The sequence below is a fragment of the Magnolia sinica genome, chromosome 15, assembly GCF_029962835.1.
Source record: "Magnolia sinica isolate HGM2019 chromosome 15, MsV1, whole genome shotgun sequence".
Classification (NCBI taxonomy): domain Eukaryota; kingdom Viridiplantae; phylum Streptophyta; class Magnoliopsida; order Magnoliales; family Magnoliaceae; genus Magnolia; species Magnolia sinica.
The window spans coordinates 75,626,819-75,641,366 of NC_080587.1; the positions used below are offsets into that span (position 1 = coordinate 75,626,819).

General features: G+C 39.8%; 1 protein-coding gene across 16 annotated transcripts in view; it reads left to right on the forward strand.

The window, feature by feature from the left end:
- The window catches only part of LOC131227841 (GPI mannosyltransferase 1-like), a 29,725-nt gene extending 17,631 nt beyond the window's left edge, over positions 1-12,094 (forward strand). For 12 of the 16 annotated variants that reach the window (XM_058223658.1, XM_058223665.1, XM_058223656.1 and 9 more), the window contains 4 exons: positions 910-1,182; positions 5,867-6,049; positions 6,860-7,428; positions 11,247-12,094. In XM_058223658.1, coding sequence (XP_058079641.1) covers positions 912-1,182; positions 5,867-6,049; positions 6,860-7,428; positions 11,247-11,561 — 1,338 coding nt within the window. In that variant the 5' untranslated portion in view covers positions 910-911 and the 3' untranslated portion in view covers positions 11,562-12,094. Of the gene's footprint in view, positions 1-25; positions 1,183-5,866; positions 6,050-6,859; positions 7,429-8,963; positions 9,297-11,229 lie in introns of those variants that run through there. The other 4 variants (XM_058223668.1, XM_058223669.1, XM_058223667.1 and 1 more) reach the window with 4 other exon arrangements.
- Positions 12,095-14,548: the final 2,454 nt, after the last annotated feature.

Genomic DNA, 14,548 nt, shown 5'->3' on the forward strand with positions numbered 1-14,548 from the left:
GCATTCAATCTTCACTATCTCCTGTGGTGTGGTCCATTTGACCTTTGGATCTGCCTCATTTTTGGAATCATGCCTTAAAATGAGCTGAAAAAATGTATGGACGGCGTGGATAAAATACATCATGGTCAGGCGGGCCATACGGTCTACACCTTAAAGCCAACGACCAACCCACACATGGTAGAAAACCGATAGTAGGGCTGAAAGTCGGGCGAGTTGGGTCAGGTTGGTGCTCAACCCCAGCCCAAACCAAGGTTCCTATACCTTAACCATAACCTAACCCAACCCAGCCTCGGGTTGGGAATTCTCAACCCAAGCCCAACCCAAGCGGGCTCGGTCGGGGAATCAGGTTGGCCGGGTGGACACATGCTAATATTTTCATTATTACATTAGTCTATTATATTTCAATACATACTTATTTTTTGTACCTATGATTTTATTAATTATATACGTAGTTATTTATAGCAAGGAATCTCATTTTTTTCTAAACAAACAAGCCAAAAGATAGGACAATTACTTTAAAAGTCGTGTTGTGTGACACACAATCTATTTAGGATAAAGAAATCTAACGTATCTTATTAGCTTGAGTCATCAGAAATGACGTAGACCAGTGAAACTTGACAGCACTAGAATTTTCTGTGCCTTCGTCACAAACGATCCACACTCGATTATAATTTACAAATAAATTACATATTGAGCGGGTTCGGGTTGGGTTGGGCAACCCAATACCTCAACCCGAGCCCAACCCAAGTTTTATCGGGTTGGTGTTTATATAGCCCAAGCTTGAGACTGGGCTCGATACATCTTGCCCGAGCCCAACCCAATGCCCGGTCGGTCGGGTTGAGCCCGTCCAACTTTCAGCCCTAATTGAGATCCATCTCATCTCATCAGACCTTCCATTTTTCGTTGCAGCAATGGCTTGGGTCGAGTTCCGCTCTCTCCTCCTAATTTCTGCTCTCTTTCGCGTTCTCCTAATATTCTACGGAGAATGGCAAGATAGCCACATGGAGGTCCGATACACCGATATCGACTACGTCGTCTTCTCTGATGCCGCTTCTCTCGTTGCCTCAGGAAAATCCCCCTACGACCGCTCCACGTATCGATACTCGCCACTCCTTGCGTTCCTGCTCGTGCCCAATTCAATATTCCATCCCTCATGGGGGAAATTCGTCTTCTCCGCTTCCGGTAAATTGGGTTTCTTGCCTTATCTGATTTCGTGCCTTGGATTTCATTTTTCAGTTCATTTTTGTTGATTTATTGATGGGTTTTCTCCAAACTTTTCTGTTAATTGTTTGGCATCTTTTGTTAGATGATTAATAGGTAGCAGTTCTGTTTCTGGTAATTGGGTCTTTCTCTTTTCTGATTTCGTTTGTGATTTGGGTTTAGCTTGTTGGTTTGTCTTTGAACTTAGTCTAGTGATTCTGTTATCTTTGTTGGATGATTAGTAGGTAGAGTTGGGTTTCAGAAGTTTAGTTAGATTTGGCATTTGGGTTGAGGAATGCTTAGTGTGCTTCTCCAACACATGGTAACAATATAAACAAGTGCAGGGCCGACACCGCTTATCAGATGATATCCACTGGTTTGATACCATGTCTCAAAAATTTGGCCAATTTGGTGATCAGCTGGCTATATGCGTATAATAAAAAATGGACAACTGAAAATTGACCAAAGGTCCAAATTCTACGCACGCGTGACCCTCCTTATGGTCACATGGGCTGAGCTTTTAGACATGGAATGTATAATACACAGTGGGAATTGCTGATGAACAGCTTTGATCTTGGATAAATGTTACTCATTTCCATGTTTGAGAAAAACAATGTAAAAGTGCACTCAAGTTAATACACTTTGCATTCATCTTTCAGATTGCACTTTCAATTCGTTTATTGTTTGATTGTTAGGTTTTATTATCATTTTTTGTGGGTTTGGTGCATTGATTTTCATGATTATGGTGATGATTGATTGCTTGTCTCCAAGTGCAAAGGTTTGTAAGTAATATCTCGTGAATACAGGGTTGATCCCACAAGGAGATGAATTGTGAGAATGAGAAAATCAAATGTAAAACAAACTAAATAATAAAAAAAACTAAACCGATGATTTGATTTTAGGAGTTTTGAATGGATGTAATTCAACTAAATTAAAACAACACCCAAGCTTCAAAGTTCCACACATAGGTTAATGTTCAAAAATCATGATGACTTAGATAATACAACTAGGATCTGAGCACTATGGTCAACCTAATTGGAAAATAAAACAATTTAAATAATTTAATAAATGATATAAAAGGTTAAAAAATTATGGATTTGCACCATTGATATATTCTCAAGTGCCAGTAATTTTAAGAATTCAATATCAATGAGATAATGAATCAAAGAAATGTAGCAGGTTGAGAACTTCTCCTATCTAGGAAATCTGATTGATCTAGGATAAGCCTATCCATCAATGTGGTTCTCATATGATGGAAATATATAGATCTCACAAGAGGATAAAAAACAAAACCTAAACAATAGATAACATGCACACACCATTCTTCTCATCATTAAAATAATCAATCATCATAACTTAAAGAATTATTAAACCCATGTGCTTCCCTTCTAGCTTGGGCTAGAGGGAACTTAGAAAAACATAATTAGAATAGAGAAAGAAAGCAACAAGAAAGAAATAAATGCAAATAGAAAAATTTAAAAGAAAAAAATAATTTATAAAACTTAAATAAAATTGAAAACCCTCTAAAAACTCTAAATCTTGCTCTTGAATGCTTTGAATGATGCTTAGGAATGCCCTAGGAAGCCCTATTTATAAGTGGAGAACTCCAATTTTCATACAAAGTTGGAAAACTCTAGAAACAGCCTTAAATATACGCAGTTTCCCAAAATAGACTTCACTCTACGCAGTTTGTTTAAAATAGATTTTACGCTGCGCAGTTTTCCAAAATAGACTCCAGAGTTTCAGAATACACTTTTTCAGGACGATTTCAGGATTCTTCACTTCAAATCTTCGATTCTCTTCATTCCTCACTTGGTTTTCTTAGATCTTTGGCATGTAAATTCTTCAATATTAGTCTCTTAATATCCATCCATTGCCATGGTGATTTTTGAGCATCAAATCCATACTTTTAGCACCCTTTTTCAATCCAAGCTCTTAAATTCACCTTACAACACATACATGAGTAAAATAAAACATTAAGCTGATTCATGTTCATAATATCAAGATATAAATGAGGGAAATTATGCAATATTTGAGTCTCAACAATGATCAATGGGTAGTCTTACAATTTGGAAATCTGTTGGAGTTTTTGTTTGAATTTGCATTTCTCCTTATATATGTTGTTTGATTACCACTGGACAAGGAAAGCTTTGTTTTTGTTTTTGTTTTTGTCTTTTCTGGATTTGCATCGACTCTCTCTCTCTCTCTCTCTCTCTCTCTCTCTCTCTCTTCTTTGGCTTGTCTGTGTTGGATGGTCACTGGCTACTGTTTGATGTCAGTGGGGCTGGAAATGGGCCAGGCTTGGCCAAGCAAAATCAATATTTTTAATAGGCCCAGCCTGGTTGGTCTGGCCCAACCAGTTCAAAATCCAGGCCTGAACCAACCCTAGGCCTGGCCATTGGCTGGCCTAGATTTCAGTATTGGGCTTCTACATTGTAACCAATTAATCATTCATTGTGGGAATTCCTCTTGTTACCTTTTGCTTAAAATGAGTTTCCCTTCTTTGGGAATTCCTGTATGGATTTGAAATTTTCAGTTCATGTGTGTTGTATGACTATTATATTTAGTGTTGGAATTTTAGGCTTTTCTCATTGGTCTCTTGCTCATCTTCTGCTGGTTGCTTAGTGGGTAGTGTTAGATTTTTCTAAAGAAGTTACCATTCATGGGCACCATCCACAATGCTACAGATCATTTGCTAATGTACTCGATGGTTTATGATGGGGATCATCCATATTGTGACTCTTAATATGGATGGGCCATGATCTAAAGATCCCATGTATCGAACAATCCTTGCGGTCTGATCAGTTGACCTTTTGCCAATGCATGTGGACCATTTATTTTATGCCTTTTTACTATCCATTTTTTTTAGTAGGTAATCAGGTGGGGCTCCTGATTGAATGATCTAGAATTCCAGATCATCGGACCGATGCGCCACGTGTCCAATTCTTCAAAGAGCCCATGATAACTTGCGTTTGCACAGTGACATAGGTTATATTTCCCCATTTGTGCAAGTGTTAATCTTCTACCAAATTTCCCATTTTGTATGGATATTTTTAGTTAACTTGTTACTTGAATGGTGGGGTTCTATTCATTTTCCGTCCTTCATTTTTCATTCGTGTTTTGATTATCTATGTTGGATGATTACTAGGTGTTTTGATTTAGGTTCAAACAGCATCTCTTAACCCGGAATCCTGTTTGAATCACTTCCGTTTGTATGTATTCTTTGATTGGTGGGCCGGGTTGTGCTTTTGGCTGTTTTTTTCCCATTGAGTTCTTTAATGTTTGTGTTGACTGATTAGTAGTGAGTGTCAGATAATGGTTAGAGAAGGCTTATTAAGATCTTCTTAAGGAGTTTAGAGCAGTTTTGTCTCACATGTACAAAGAAAGTAGTCGGTGTCAGATAATGGTTGGAAAAGGCTTCTTTCTACCAAAGTTCTTGGTTGAATTTCTTTCTTTCTTTCATTTTAGTTTATAGGTGTTGTTTGAAGTCCATTATGTGAGAATCTTGTTTATTTTGATTTCTATTTGTTACTTATTTCATTTTAAAAAAATATTAATGGCTGTGTTAGATTTGCTTTTGGGTGAAGAAGGCTTTAGTCCTGTTGGACATTCTGGTTAAGTTTCTTTTTCTATACTATATACCTGTGTTGTTGCTTTAGTCTATTCTGGAAGATTTCTTACTTTATCATTGCTTTTTCACTTATATTGGTTGGTTGATTGGAAAATATTTTATGTGGATTGATTGTTCATCTTTGTTGTACAGTGTCAGTGCCAGGTATTTCTTTTCCTGCTTAAATTGCATTCTTTATGCATGTATTGTTTTACTGTGGGTATGTGTGTGCACATGTTTGTTCTAGTTGAGAACTCATCACTAGGGGTGCACATGGAACTGGTAGAACCGGTAAAGCGGACCTGAACCGACCAAACCGCACGGTTTGGTCGGGTTCTGAAGTGCACCAGTTCCGGTTCCGAAAATCAAAGAACTGGTTTGTTTGGTTCGGTTCTCAGTTGGGGTTATGTAGAACCGAACTTGGAACCGGACCATAGAACCGAACTAGGAACTAAACCTGGAACCGGACTGTGATTATCATGCTTAATTGGACTTGTCTTAAAGCTATTTTATGAGTTTGCCATTTATTTTAGTTGTCTATTTAACTCATAATTTATGGTTTACAATATGCCCTTTGATTGTTTCCATAAATGTCTTTTTGCACACCTTACACAATATCTACACCATTCATCAAATGAATCACAACACGAATGGACACAGGTGGGATTATAATAAATAATAATTTAAAAAAAAAACATGCAATTGGGCTGGATTATAAAAAGGCCAGAACCGGTTATAGGGTGAAAACGGTCCTGTTCCAGTTCTGATTTTCCTAGAATCGCTAGGAATTGTTCGGTTCCAGTTTCACCCTAGAACCAGACCGAACCGAACCGTGTGCACCCCCACTTATCGCCTGCTTGTTGAAAAAGGAAAGTGTTGCAGCACACCGGTAGAGGGTGATTATTCCTCTTTTGAGTTGTACCATCGGTTTCTGTTTTACAAATTAAAATTACACCATAATTATCTGACTAAAACTATAATTATGGTTGCCGTTCTCATTTTCTTTGTTCTCGGTCTCAAAGTTCCTTGAATTGATTTGTGTGCATGTAATCTCAGATTTGCTCGTGGGTTTGTTTATGCATACCATCTTGAAGCTACGTCGTGTTCCTGAGAAGCTACGACTTTATACAGTGGCAGCTTGGCTCTTCAATCCATTCACCTTCACTATTGGCACCCGAGGAAACTGTGAGCCTATAGTCTGTGCCATGGTTCTGTGGGTCATAATTTCTCTTATGAATGGTATATGTTCGGTTCCCCCTCATGCCTTAACATAATAAGCCATGGAAATGGCTCTGAATTTTCATGGAATGGTGTAAATAATTTTAGAACTTAAGGAATGATGAAAATTGTGCTTTATATTTGAGGATGAGGAAACTACTGAGCAGAATGTGAATATCATATTTGCTTGCTAGTGTTTTAGAAATTTAGGACTAATTGAATATTTCGTAAATGGCAAGGATGTTTATTTGGTTGTTTGTTTGACTGTCCTTATGCTCCAGTGTGTCCAAGTGGAACCCCATGGATCAGTGATGCAGACCGTTTATCTGATGGGCCCCACCATGGATGGTGGATGCCCCAAATACCTATGTTTGAGGGATATCAAATTTTTTTTAGCAATTGTCTATAAATAGATGCTTAAGAACAACAGCCGGAAAGAGGGCAGAAATTCGACTCTGCCCATGAGCAATGGCCTGTAAATACATGCTTAAGAACAACACTCCAGAAAGAGGGCAGAAATTGGACTCGGCCCACAATACAAATGGTCTGGATAATGTACCATGGTCTCCACTTGCATGGATGGTGTGAGTAAGGCCGCATTCATATCCTGAATTATCTCCTCTCTCTCTCTCTCTCTCTCTCTCCCTCACACACACACACACACACACACACACACACACTTGCATGGATGGTGTGAGTCAGGCCACATTCACGTCCTGATATATCCCCTCTGTGTGTGTGTGTGTGTGTGTGTGTGTGTGTGTGTGTGTGTGTGTGCAATCAATCTGATCATAAAGGTAATAACTTGCCCGATGCTGCTTTTGTTTGCAGGTAACATATTGGAAGCAGCATTTTGGTATGGGCTTCTCGTCCATTTTAGAATCTATCCCATCATCTATTCTCTTCCTATCATCTTAGTTCTTGAACCCCGTTACTTCCGATCTGGTCAGAAGCCGACCCTTGGGAATTGGAGTCTTGGACAACAAAAATTATCCGAAGGTTCAAATATAAAAACAGTTAATCCACCAAAGGCATTCAGGAGGCTGTTATGTTATCCATGGATTTTTTTCAAAAGCATGTTAACAAGGGAAAGAATACTGTTTGGGTTCATCTCTGGGGCTGTCTTCTTCTCTTGGACTGCTTTATTCTTCTATCTCTATGGATGGGAGTTCTTGAATGAGGCGTTGCTATATCATCTAACACGTACTGATCCAAGGCATAACTTCTCGATCTATTTCTACCACATCTATCTTCATCATGAACACGGATTCTCAGTGGTTGAGAAGCTCATCTCTTTCTTGCCTCAGCTGATGGTGCAGCTGGTTCTCTCCTTCAGTTTTGCGCAAGACCTCCCATTCTGTCTTTTTGTGCAGACAGTCGCATTCGTGGCATTCAATAAGGTTTGTGAGTAATTTGATTGAAGTGTAGTGGTTCAGTTCTGTTAGGGGCTGTTTTGGATTCAAGGAAAGGATAGAAAGGAACTATCATTTCCGAGGAAAGCAAGCAAAATAGGGGTGTAAATGGGTCAGATGGTTTGCAGGGGAGGCCCAGATTTGACAATTTAATAACCCAGTCTGTGTTTTCTCCCTAGATCAAACCCATTAAAATCTAGGTCTGGTTTGGGTCAGGCCCAAGTCAAAATAAGCTAACCCGTTTATTTATTAGTTTGGGTTTGGGTTGAGTCTGGGGCAGGTCTGGGTCAAGTTAAGACATTTCCATGATTATCCTTATGTGATGGTTGGCCCAGATCTTGTACAAGTGTGCATGGGTGGCATGTGTTTCACAAAACCCCTATTCAAACAAGGAACTAGACCTAGCAACAACATTCCTTTTGACAGTCTTCTTTTCCTTCTCCTCCTTTGCCCATTTGGTAGATAGAGAATAAATGATCACATACAACGGTTGTCACATGCGAGAACAACTTTCATATCCGTCCATTAATTAACTAATTATAATTTCTCGATTCTTGCTTTCCCTAATTAAACTAAGTAATGATAAACAGTTTCTTAATTCCTTTACCCTAGACTTTGAGTTAGCTTCTCTCTTGTGTCCTAGTCAGGTGTAGGTTGGGTCCATTTTTAGGATGGCCCATATTGGACCAATTTATAAATCGGGTCTAGGCTAGGTTTGGTTGATTTTGGGAGGTTTCAGCTCCGATCCTTTTAGTAATTGGGTTGACCTTGTGGACTTGGACCTGGTTCATGGGTCCAAATTTTGGTCCCAGGCCTGTTTAATTTCAGGTTGGGTCTTGTGACCCATCAGGCTGACCTGACCCATTTGCACTCCCAATGCAAAGGAAACTGGTGGAAAGGAAAATGAGATTTCACTATGTGTTTTTTAGCAAGTTTTTCCATGAAAATTGAGGCCCATTTTCAAATTCGTTGGCAAAATGAAAAGTTCCCATTGGAATTTACTTGGTAACTGTGGGCATGTGCCATATTGACATTGACACGTGGAGCATGGGGCTACTTGAAGATTGATAGTGAAACATTGGCAAGTGGCACATGTGGGGTTGTTGAAGATGGATAGTGGCACGTTTAGGACATGGCACATTGCACATGCGGGGCATTGGCACATGTGACAGCACAAGCTTGGATCGTGTCATGCTTGTGGGTTAATGGGACATTGGCACACTGGAAATCCTCTTTCCTATTTCCAGGAAACTTTCTGCCGTTGATGAATGCCTTTCCTACTAAAAGGGTTACACGAAAGGAGGCAGGGTAGTTTGTGAGAAGGTCCTTTCCCTTCCTTTCCACGAAGCCAAACAGTTCAATAGAATAATGGTTATGGAAAATTCCTGTGATTTCTCTAAGCTTTTTATATCATTATTTTCAAAAGGGCCAACTATATTTTACATAAAAAAGGTACTTAAAAAAAAAAAAAAACTCGTTCTTGCTGAACATTCATGTTGTGCGGCTCGTTCGGGTCGTTGCAGCGACTTGGATGGATGGCCATAGAAAAAATGGAAACGCTGACGGACATGATAATTGATCTTCGAATACCCTGCAAGCACCTCAAGTAATGGGAAATCCGAATGCACGGGTTGAAATCAGGTTGCCTCAGTAGGTTTGCTGGAATATTCAGAGGATTACCTCAAGGCTAGAAAGTCAAAATAAATTCATTAATTAAGAAAAAAATGGAAATTACAATGTAAAAGAAGATATTTATACAAAAAACCTTACCCTAATTAATCTAAAGCACTCATTTTCCCAACCCAAATCCTAATCTCAATCACACAAAATTAAAAAAGAAAAGAAAAAATACAAAATTATTAAACTACCCTTAAACTCAAACAAGTAGCTGAAGCAAACAATGTAGGACATTTGGGCTGGGTGGGCTGCAAGCAAGTGCATAAGATGTCCACCTCGATTGAATAAATAAACCGTCTCATAATCTTGATCATTGAAATCGTGGACAACTTTAAGAGTTACAGTGAAGATGGGTGTGGTCTAGATGCGGCCTGCATCATATTTTCTCTTGAAATAATGGATTGTTTTATAGAGTCACAATAGTGTGGATAATTGATCTGGTGTGGGGCCCGTGGCCCAGATGCTGCTTGCATCACATATTCTCTCTTAGGCTTTAGCCAATCTACAAAATTGCTTTGGCTCTGAAGTCCTTAAATGTGGGGCCCATGGTTCAGTATTGGCACTATTGGCACTGTTGATCTGTTGTGCCCCACCAGGATGGTCATGCCCCAAAAGAACAAACATTTCTCAGATTGGAGGTCCTAATCCTTAAGGGGGTGTTTGGTGCATGGAATTAGATGGTATTAAGTGGGATGGAACTTTAAATCCGTTGGTTTGAAAAATCATCCCTGTTTGGTTCATCATAGGTTTCCGACATTGGATCCTGTGCACGAAGTAGGAAGGGCTTTTCTCAATTAACTAAGATTTGCAAAATCCATGGGATTTCCTCTTAAAAGCATAAGTTAGGAAGTTCTGACACTGGTAAGGGAGGTGGGGCCCACCTTGATATTTGTGAGGAATCCACCCCATCCATCTGTTTTACAAGATCATTTTAGGGTAAGCGACCAAAAACGAGGTAGATTTAAAACTCAAGTGGGCCACACAAGAGAAAACAATGGGGATTGAGTGACCATCATTGAAACATTCATATGACCACAAAAGTTTGGTATCACGATAAAGTTTTCTATGTTGTCAGTTCATCCCGGCAAGAATGAACTTATAAATGGTTGGGATGACATATAAACATCAAGGTGGAGCTTGGGAAGGTTTCAACGGTAGGAAATTCTTTCCCCACTCTTTCCTCTCATATGGCCCACTTGAATTTTGGATCTACTTGACTTTTGGTAGCATGTCCTAAAATGATCTCACAAAACGGATGGATGGGATGGATTACTTGCAAACATTGAGGTAGGCCCCACCCTACTTTTCACTGTAGTTTTCAAACACGATTTTCAAGATTGGTAGTTGTTTTCCATGTACAACCAAACACTACATGAATCAAAACATGTATTTAAGCCCTACATCATACGTGATCCAAACACCAAAGTGAATAGCTCACTCTCATGGCTTTAAGAGACGATCCATAGACATGCATTTATTGCAAAAAAGCAATTCTATCCCACTTAATACCATCTAATTCCATGCGCCAAACACACCCTAAGCTTTGACAATCTTTCATGTTCCCCTCCCCCCGAACCACATGTACGGAGTTGGGGGTCTCAGCAATGTGGCAAGAACCCTATAATTACTCTATTTATGACCCAACAACTTTATGGCAAAGAAGGGTTCTGTTGTTAGGCACTTCTTTCTTTCCTAGATATCTGGCACTGTATTCTTGTTAAATGTGCTGCACATGTACGAAATTTGGAATGGTCATCTGATGAGAGTGGTACAATAGATGGGTTGTGCCCCAATAAGTACAGTAGGAAGATCCCAACTGCAGACTGTAGGACTATTGATGATGAAAAATTGATTGGTAGAAAAACCAAGAAGAAACATACTCCAATTAATGCTTCACATCCAATGGGCTGAAGTTGTCCAGTTGGCAATTTGTCCCTCAAGCGATGTATTATTGGGAATGGTCCCATCCACTGAATAGCCCCCCTCTTGTACAAGCCTGCATTTATCTGTTAAAGGCTACTGCTAACACTGCATACTCTCTCACGGTAATGCCCCTAACTTCTCTTTCTGTATTTTTCATCCTTTTTTTCTTGTATGGGATATTGGTTTCAGTTTGTGTCCATTGACAGGTCATCACAGCGCAGTACTTTGTATGGTTCTTCTGTCTGTTGCCTCTAATTCTTCCATGGAGCAATATGAAGCTTAAATGGAAAGGTTCAGCTTGCATCTTGTTGTGGGTGGGAGCTCAAATCCATTGGCTGATGTGGGGTTATCTTCTGGAGTTCAAAGGCAAGAATGTCTTTATTCAACTATGGTTGGCAAGCATCCTCTTCTTGGCTGCAAATACATGGGTTGTTATCATGGTTATCAGACACCACAGATTCTCAACGATCTTCATCCAATCAATGGTCACTAATTCCACTGATACTAGAAAAATTGAGTAAGGGGGCTCATTTTTTGTTTTTTGGTTTTTGTTTTCTCCTAGTTTTCTTGAAATGTGAGCTTTCTGTCCCTTTCATGTGGCATGCATGTACAAGATCCTGACCATCATCTGGGTCATAAAAATACAGCTTTCCTATTGATCTTAACTGCCGATTGGAGGACTTTTGCTCCCATTGAGCATCAGTTCTTGGTTGGAATTTTACCTCTGCAATAATCAGAAGTTCTCTGATGGGCACTGGATTTTCTGGCAGTGTATTTTTGGGTTTGGTGCATCAATGGTAGCAGATGAAAGGTCCAGATCTCATGCATGTGTGCTATGTGAATGGAGATAGAATGTGTGATAACTAACAGCAGATAGGCCGTTGCTGTTCTCTTTAACGTGGGTTAGTTGAGAAGCAACTGGGACATTTTTCATGCGGCTTTGGGAAGTTGAGAAGCAGCTGTTTTTTTTTTTTTTTTTTCATTTTATGTAGTAGCTAATATGTACCTCCAATTGAGTAATTTTCCAATTTGAACTTGGTGAACTTCTGTTGTATTTGAATCTCATTTCTGCTTGTTTCTAGCAGTTGGCCTTCTATGGTAGCCCATTAAATGACCAGAGCAGGTGGTCCCACAGATTCACACTATCTTTTAGGTGGTTTGCCTGTAAGTTTGTGGCAGAAGGGTGTGTTATAAACACAGTGGGACTTCCTGTCATTTAGACATCTTGCTTTAGGGTGTGTTTGGATGCACACTCTCGCATGTAATCTGCTCTTTAGCTTAGTGAAATGAAATGACTTATCTGTATTCTTAGCAATCATATTGACGGTCTGGGCTCCAAAATTTTAATATCAGTTTCTCCAGTGTTTGGACCATGGATAGAGACTCACAACCTGGATCGACTTGTCTGATCTTTAGTTGGTCATGAATCACTTGCCCGAGTTGGGGATGACTCAAGGTGTTGAACCGGACTGGGTATGACTAGGTCCAAGTCAACTCAGATGAGGACCCATGATTTGGACTTGAAAGAAACTGAACTGCAATCCGAGGGTTAAAACTTCCTAATTATGAATGCTAGGAAACATCATTAATTTCCATTGTTTCCTCCTGGGTCGAACTGAATGTTTGAAATTCAATTCTCTTGTCGTTGCAATCGCATCCTTATGGCAACAGAAAGTGGAAGTGTTGCAGTAATGTTTGGACGTAAGTCCCAGTCACTAGGAAGCCTTGGACCATCTCTTTTTTACCACTCTTCCTCTCCACCTATAACATATCTTTCTTGTGGCATGGACCACCACCATGCCAAAAAAGGCTTTGTTGGGTTGGTATGTCTGATTCAGTTCGTAGGTCCATTGCTGTGGAGGGGCTTGACCACCACGCTAGTTCACCAACCCTAGTTTTAAATTTGTCGTGTTTCAGTTTCATCCACTGTACATTTGGCATACGGGGAGGCATTCTGGACATACAAATTGTGGGCTTCACATGGCATGTCGTATTGTACTCATTGCTTGTTGAATTCGTACTACTGACCATTTTAATTTCAAACCAGTTGGATGGCTAGGATCATTCAGTCAATGTCATTGGATTGATGTGATCCCTAGTTTCCTAAGAAATAGTTGGAGCATTTTAGCTGAGGAAAGAAGACAAACCAGGCAAGTAACACCTCAGGTGCAGCAACCCATCCATGTGTCCATAGCATAAAAACCGATCGGTGAGGATCGTCCCAATGTGGATCCATCGGACAATGACCACCACCAAATTGTGATAAAACGGATGGGCTATGAAAGCTTTTCTAAACTGGCTACAATGTGGATGGAATGGCACAAACCTCACACTGATCGGATGATCACAAGCCTCAAACGGACGGTTAAAAAAAAAACTAATCTGACCTAAATTTAACTGATAAAAAAACTGATGTTAATTAGGTTTGTCAAACCATTGCAATTGCTGGGTTGACAGTTTGGACGGTCTGAAATTTTGTTCATGTATGATGTTTATAGTGGATGAGTTGTCTCATCTGAGCTGTAGCTTGCCTTTATCATATCTGATTGAGAACGAGAGAGATTTCTGTTTGAGGCCTAGGTGCAGTTGTTCTTAAGAATACCTACAGGCGTATTCTGCGTTTATTGTCTGAGAAATGTGGAAGCAATGAATGGGCATTCGTCACATAGGCTGTACATGTGTGTAGTTTTAGGCCATTTTTCTGGTTGGCAGCAATATGGACATACCCTACTCCAAAATCAAGGGCTGCACTTTTAGGTTGGCCACACAATTACATTGAATGTGACCAGTTGCCAGTTTTTGTTTCTACCCATCAAAATTTCTCATGCATGTGGCCCACCTGATGAGTGGAATGCTGATGGCAATGTATTTTGCTTTGCCGGTCCTGATTGTCTCCTTCAGGTCATGAGTGAGACAACGGATGGAAAATGAATCTTGCTGGAACAGTAGAACCTAAGGTTTGTTCTATGTTTCAGATCGATGCGTGTCACATGTGCACCATTTCGGCCAAATCAGATGATTTCTTGATCACCGCAGTCATATGTACCTTACTCAACGTGGCTCACAATGTAGACGATTCAGATGGTCTATGTGAGTGCCTCATGTGAGAAGGATGAGTAACCATTGCGGTCCGGCGGTCCTATTTCGATGGACTTGTATCTGTAAATCAGAGGTCAGGGTCGTTCATACAATCTGGTTTCTAAGCTGATATGTATTCAGGTAGGGTGCACAATGGGATAGGATCTGTTGTACCCTATTTGTGACTGTTATTGGGAAATCCAATAGGAAAGGATACGTTATGACAAGGAAAAGATATAATATGCTAAACATCTTTAAGGGCGCATGGAATGCTTTGTATGAAGTCACAGGTGAACAGTTAAAGAAAAAAAAATCAAAAGCAAATCAGACAGCTAAGAGTTATCTAAGAGGTCAGTGAAGAAGGTAACCAAGACAAAACCCTAGTTGATAAAGTGAAGAGTGGATGATAGGCATCCGAAAGCAGACCAAG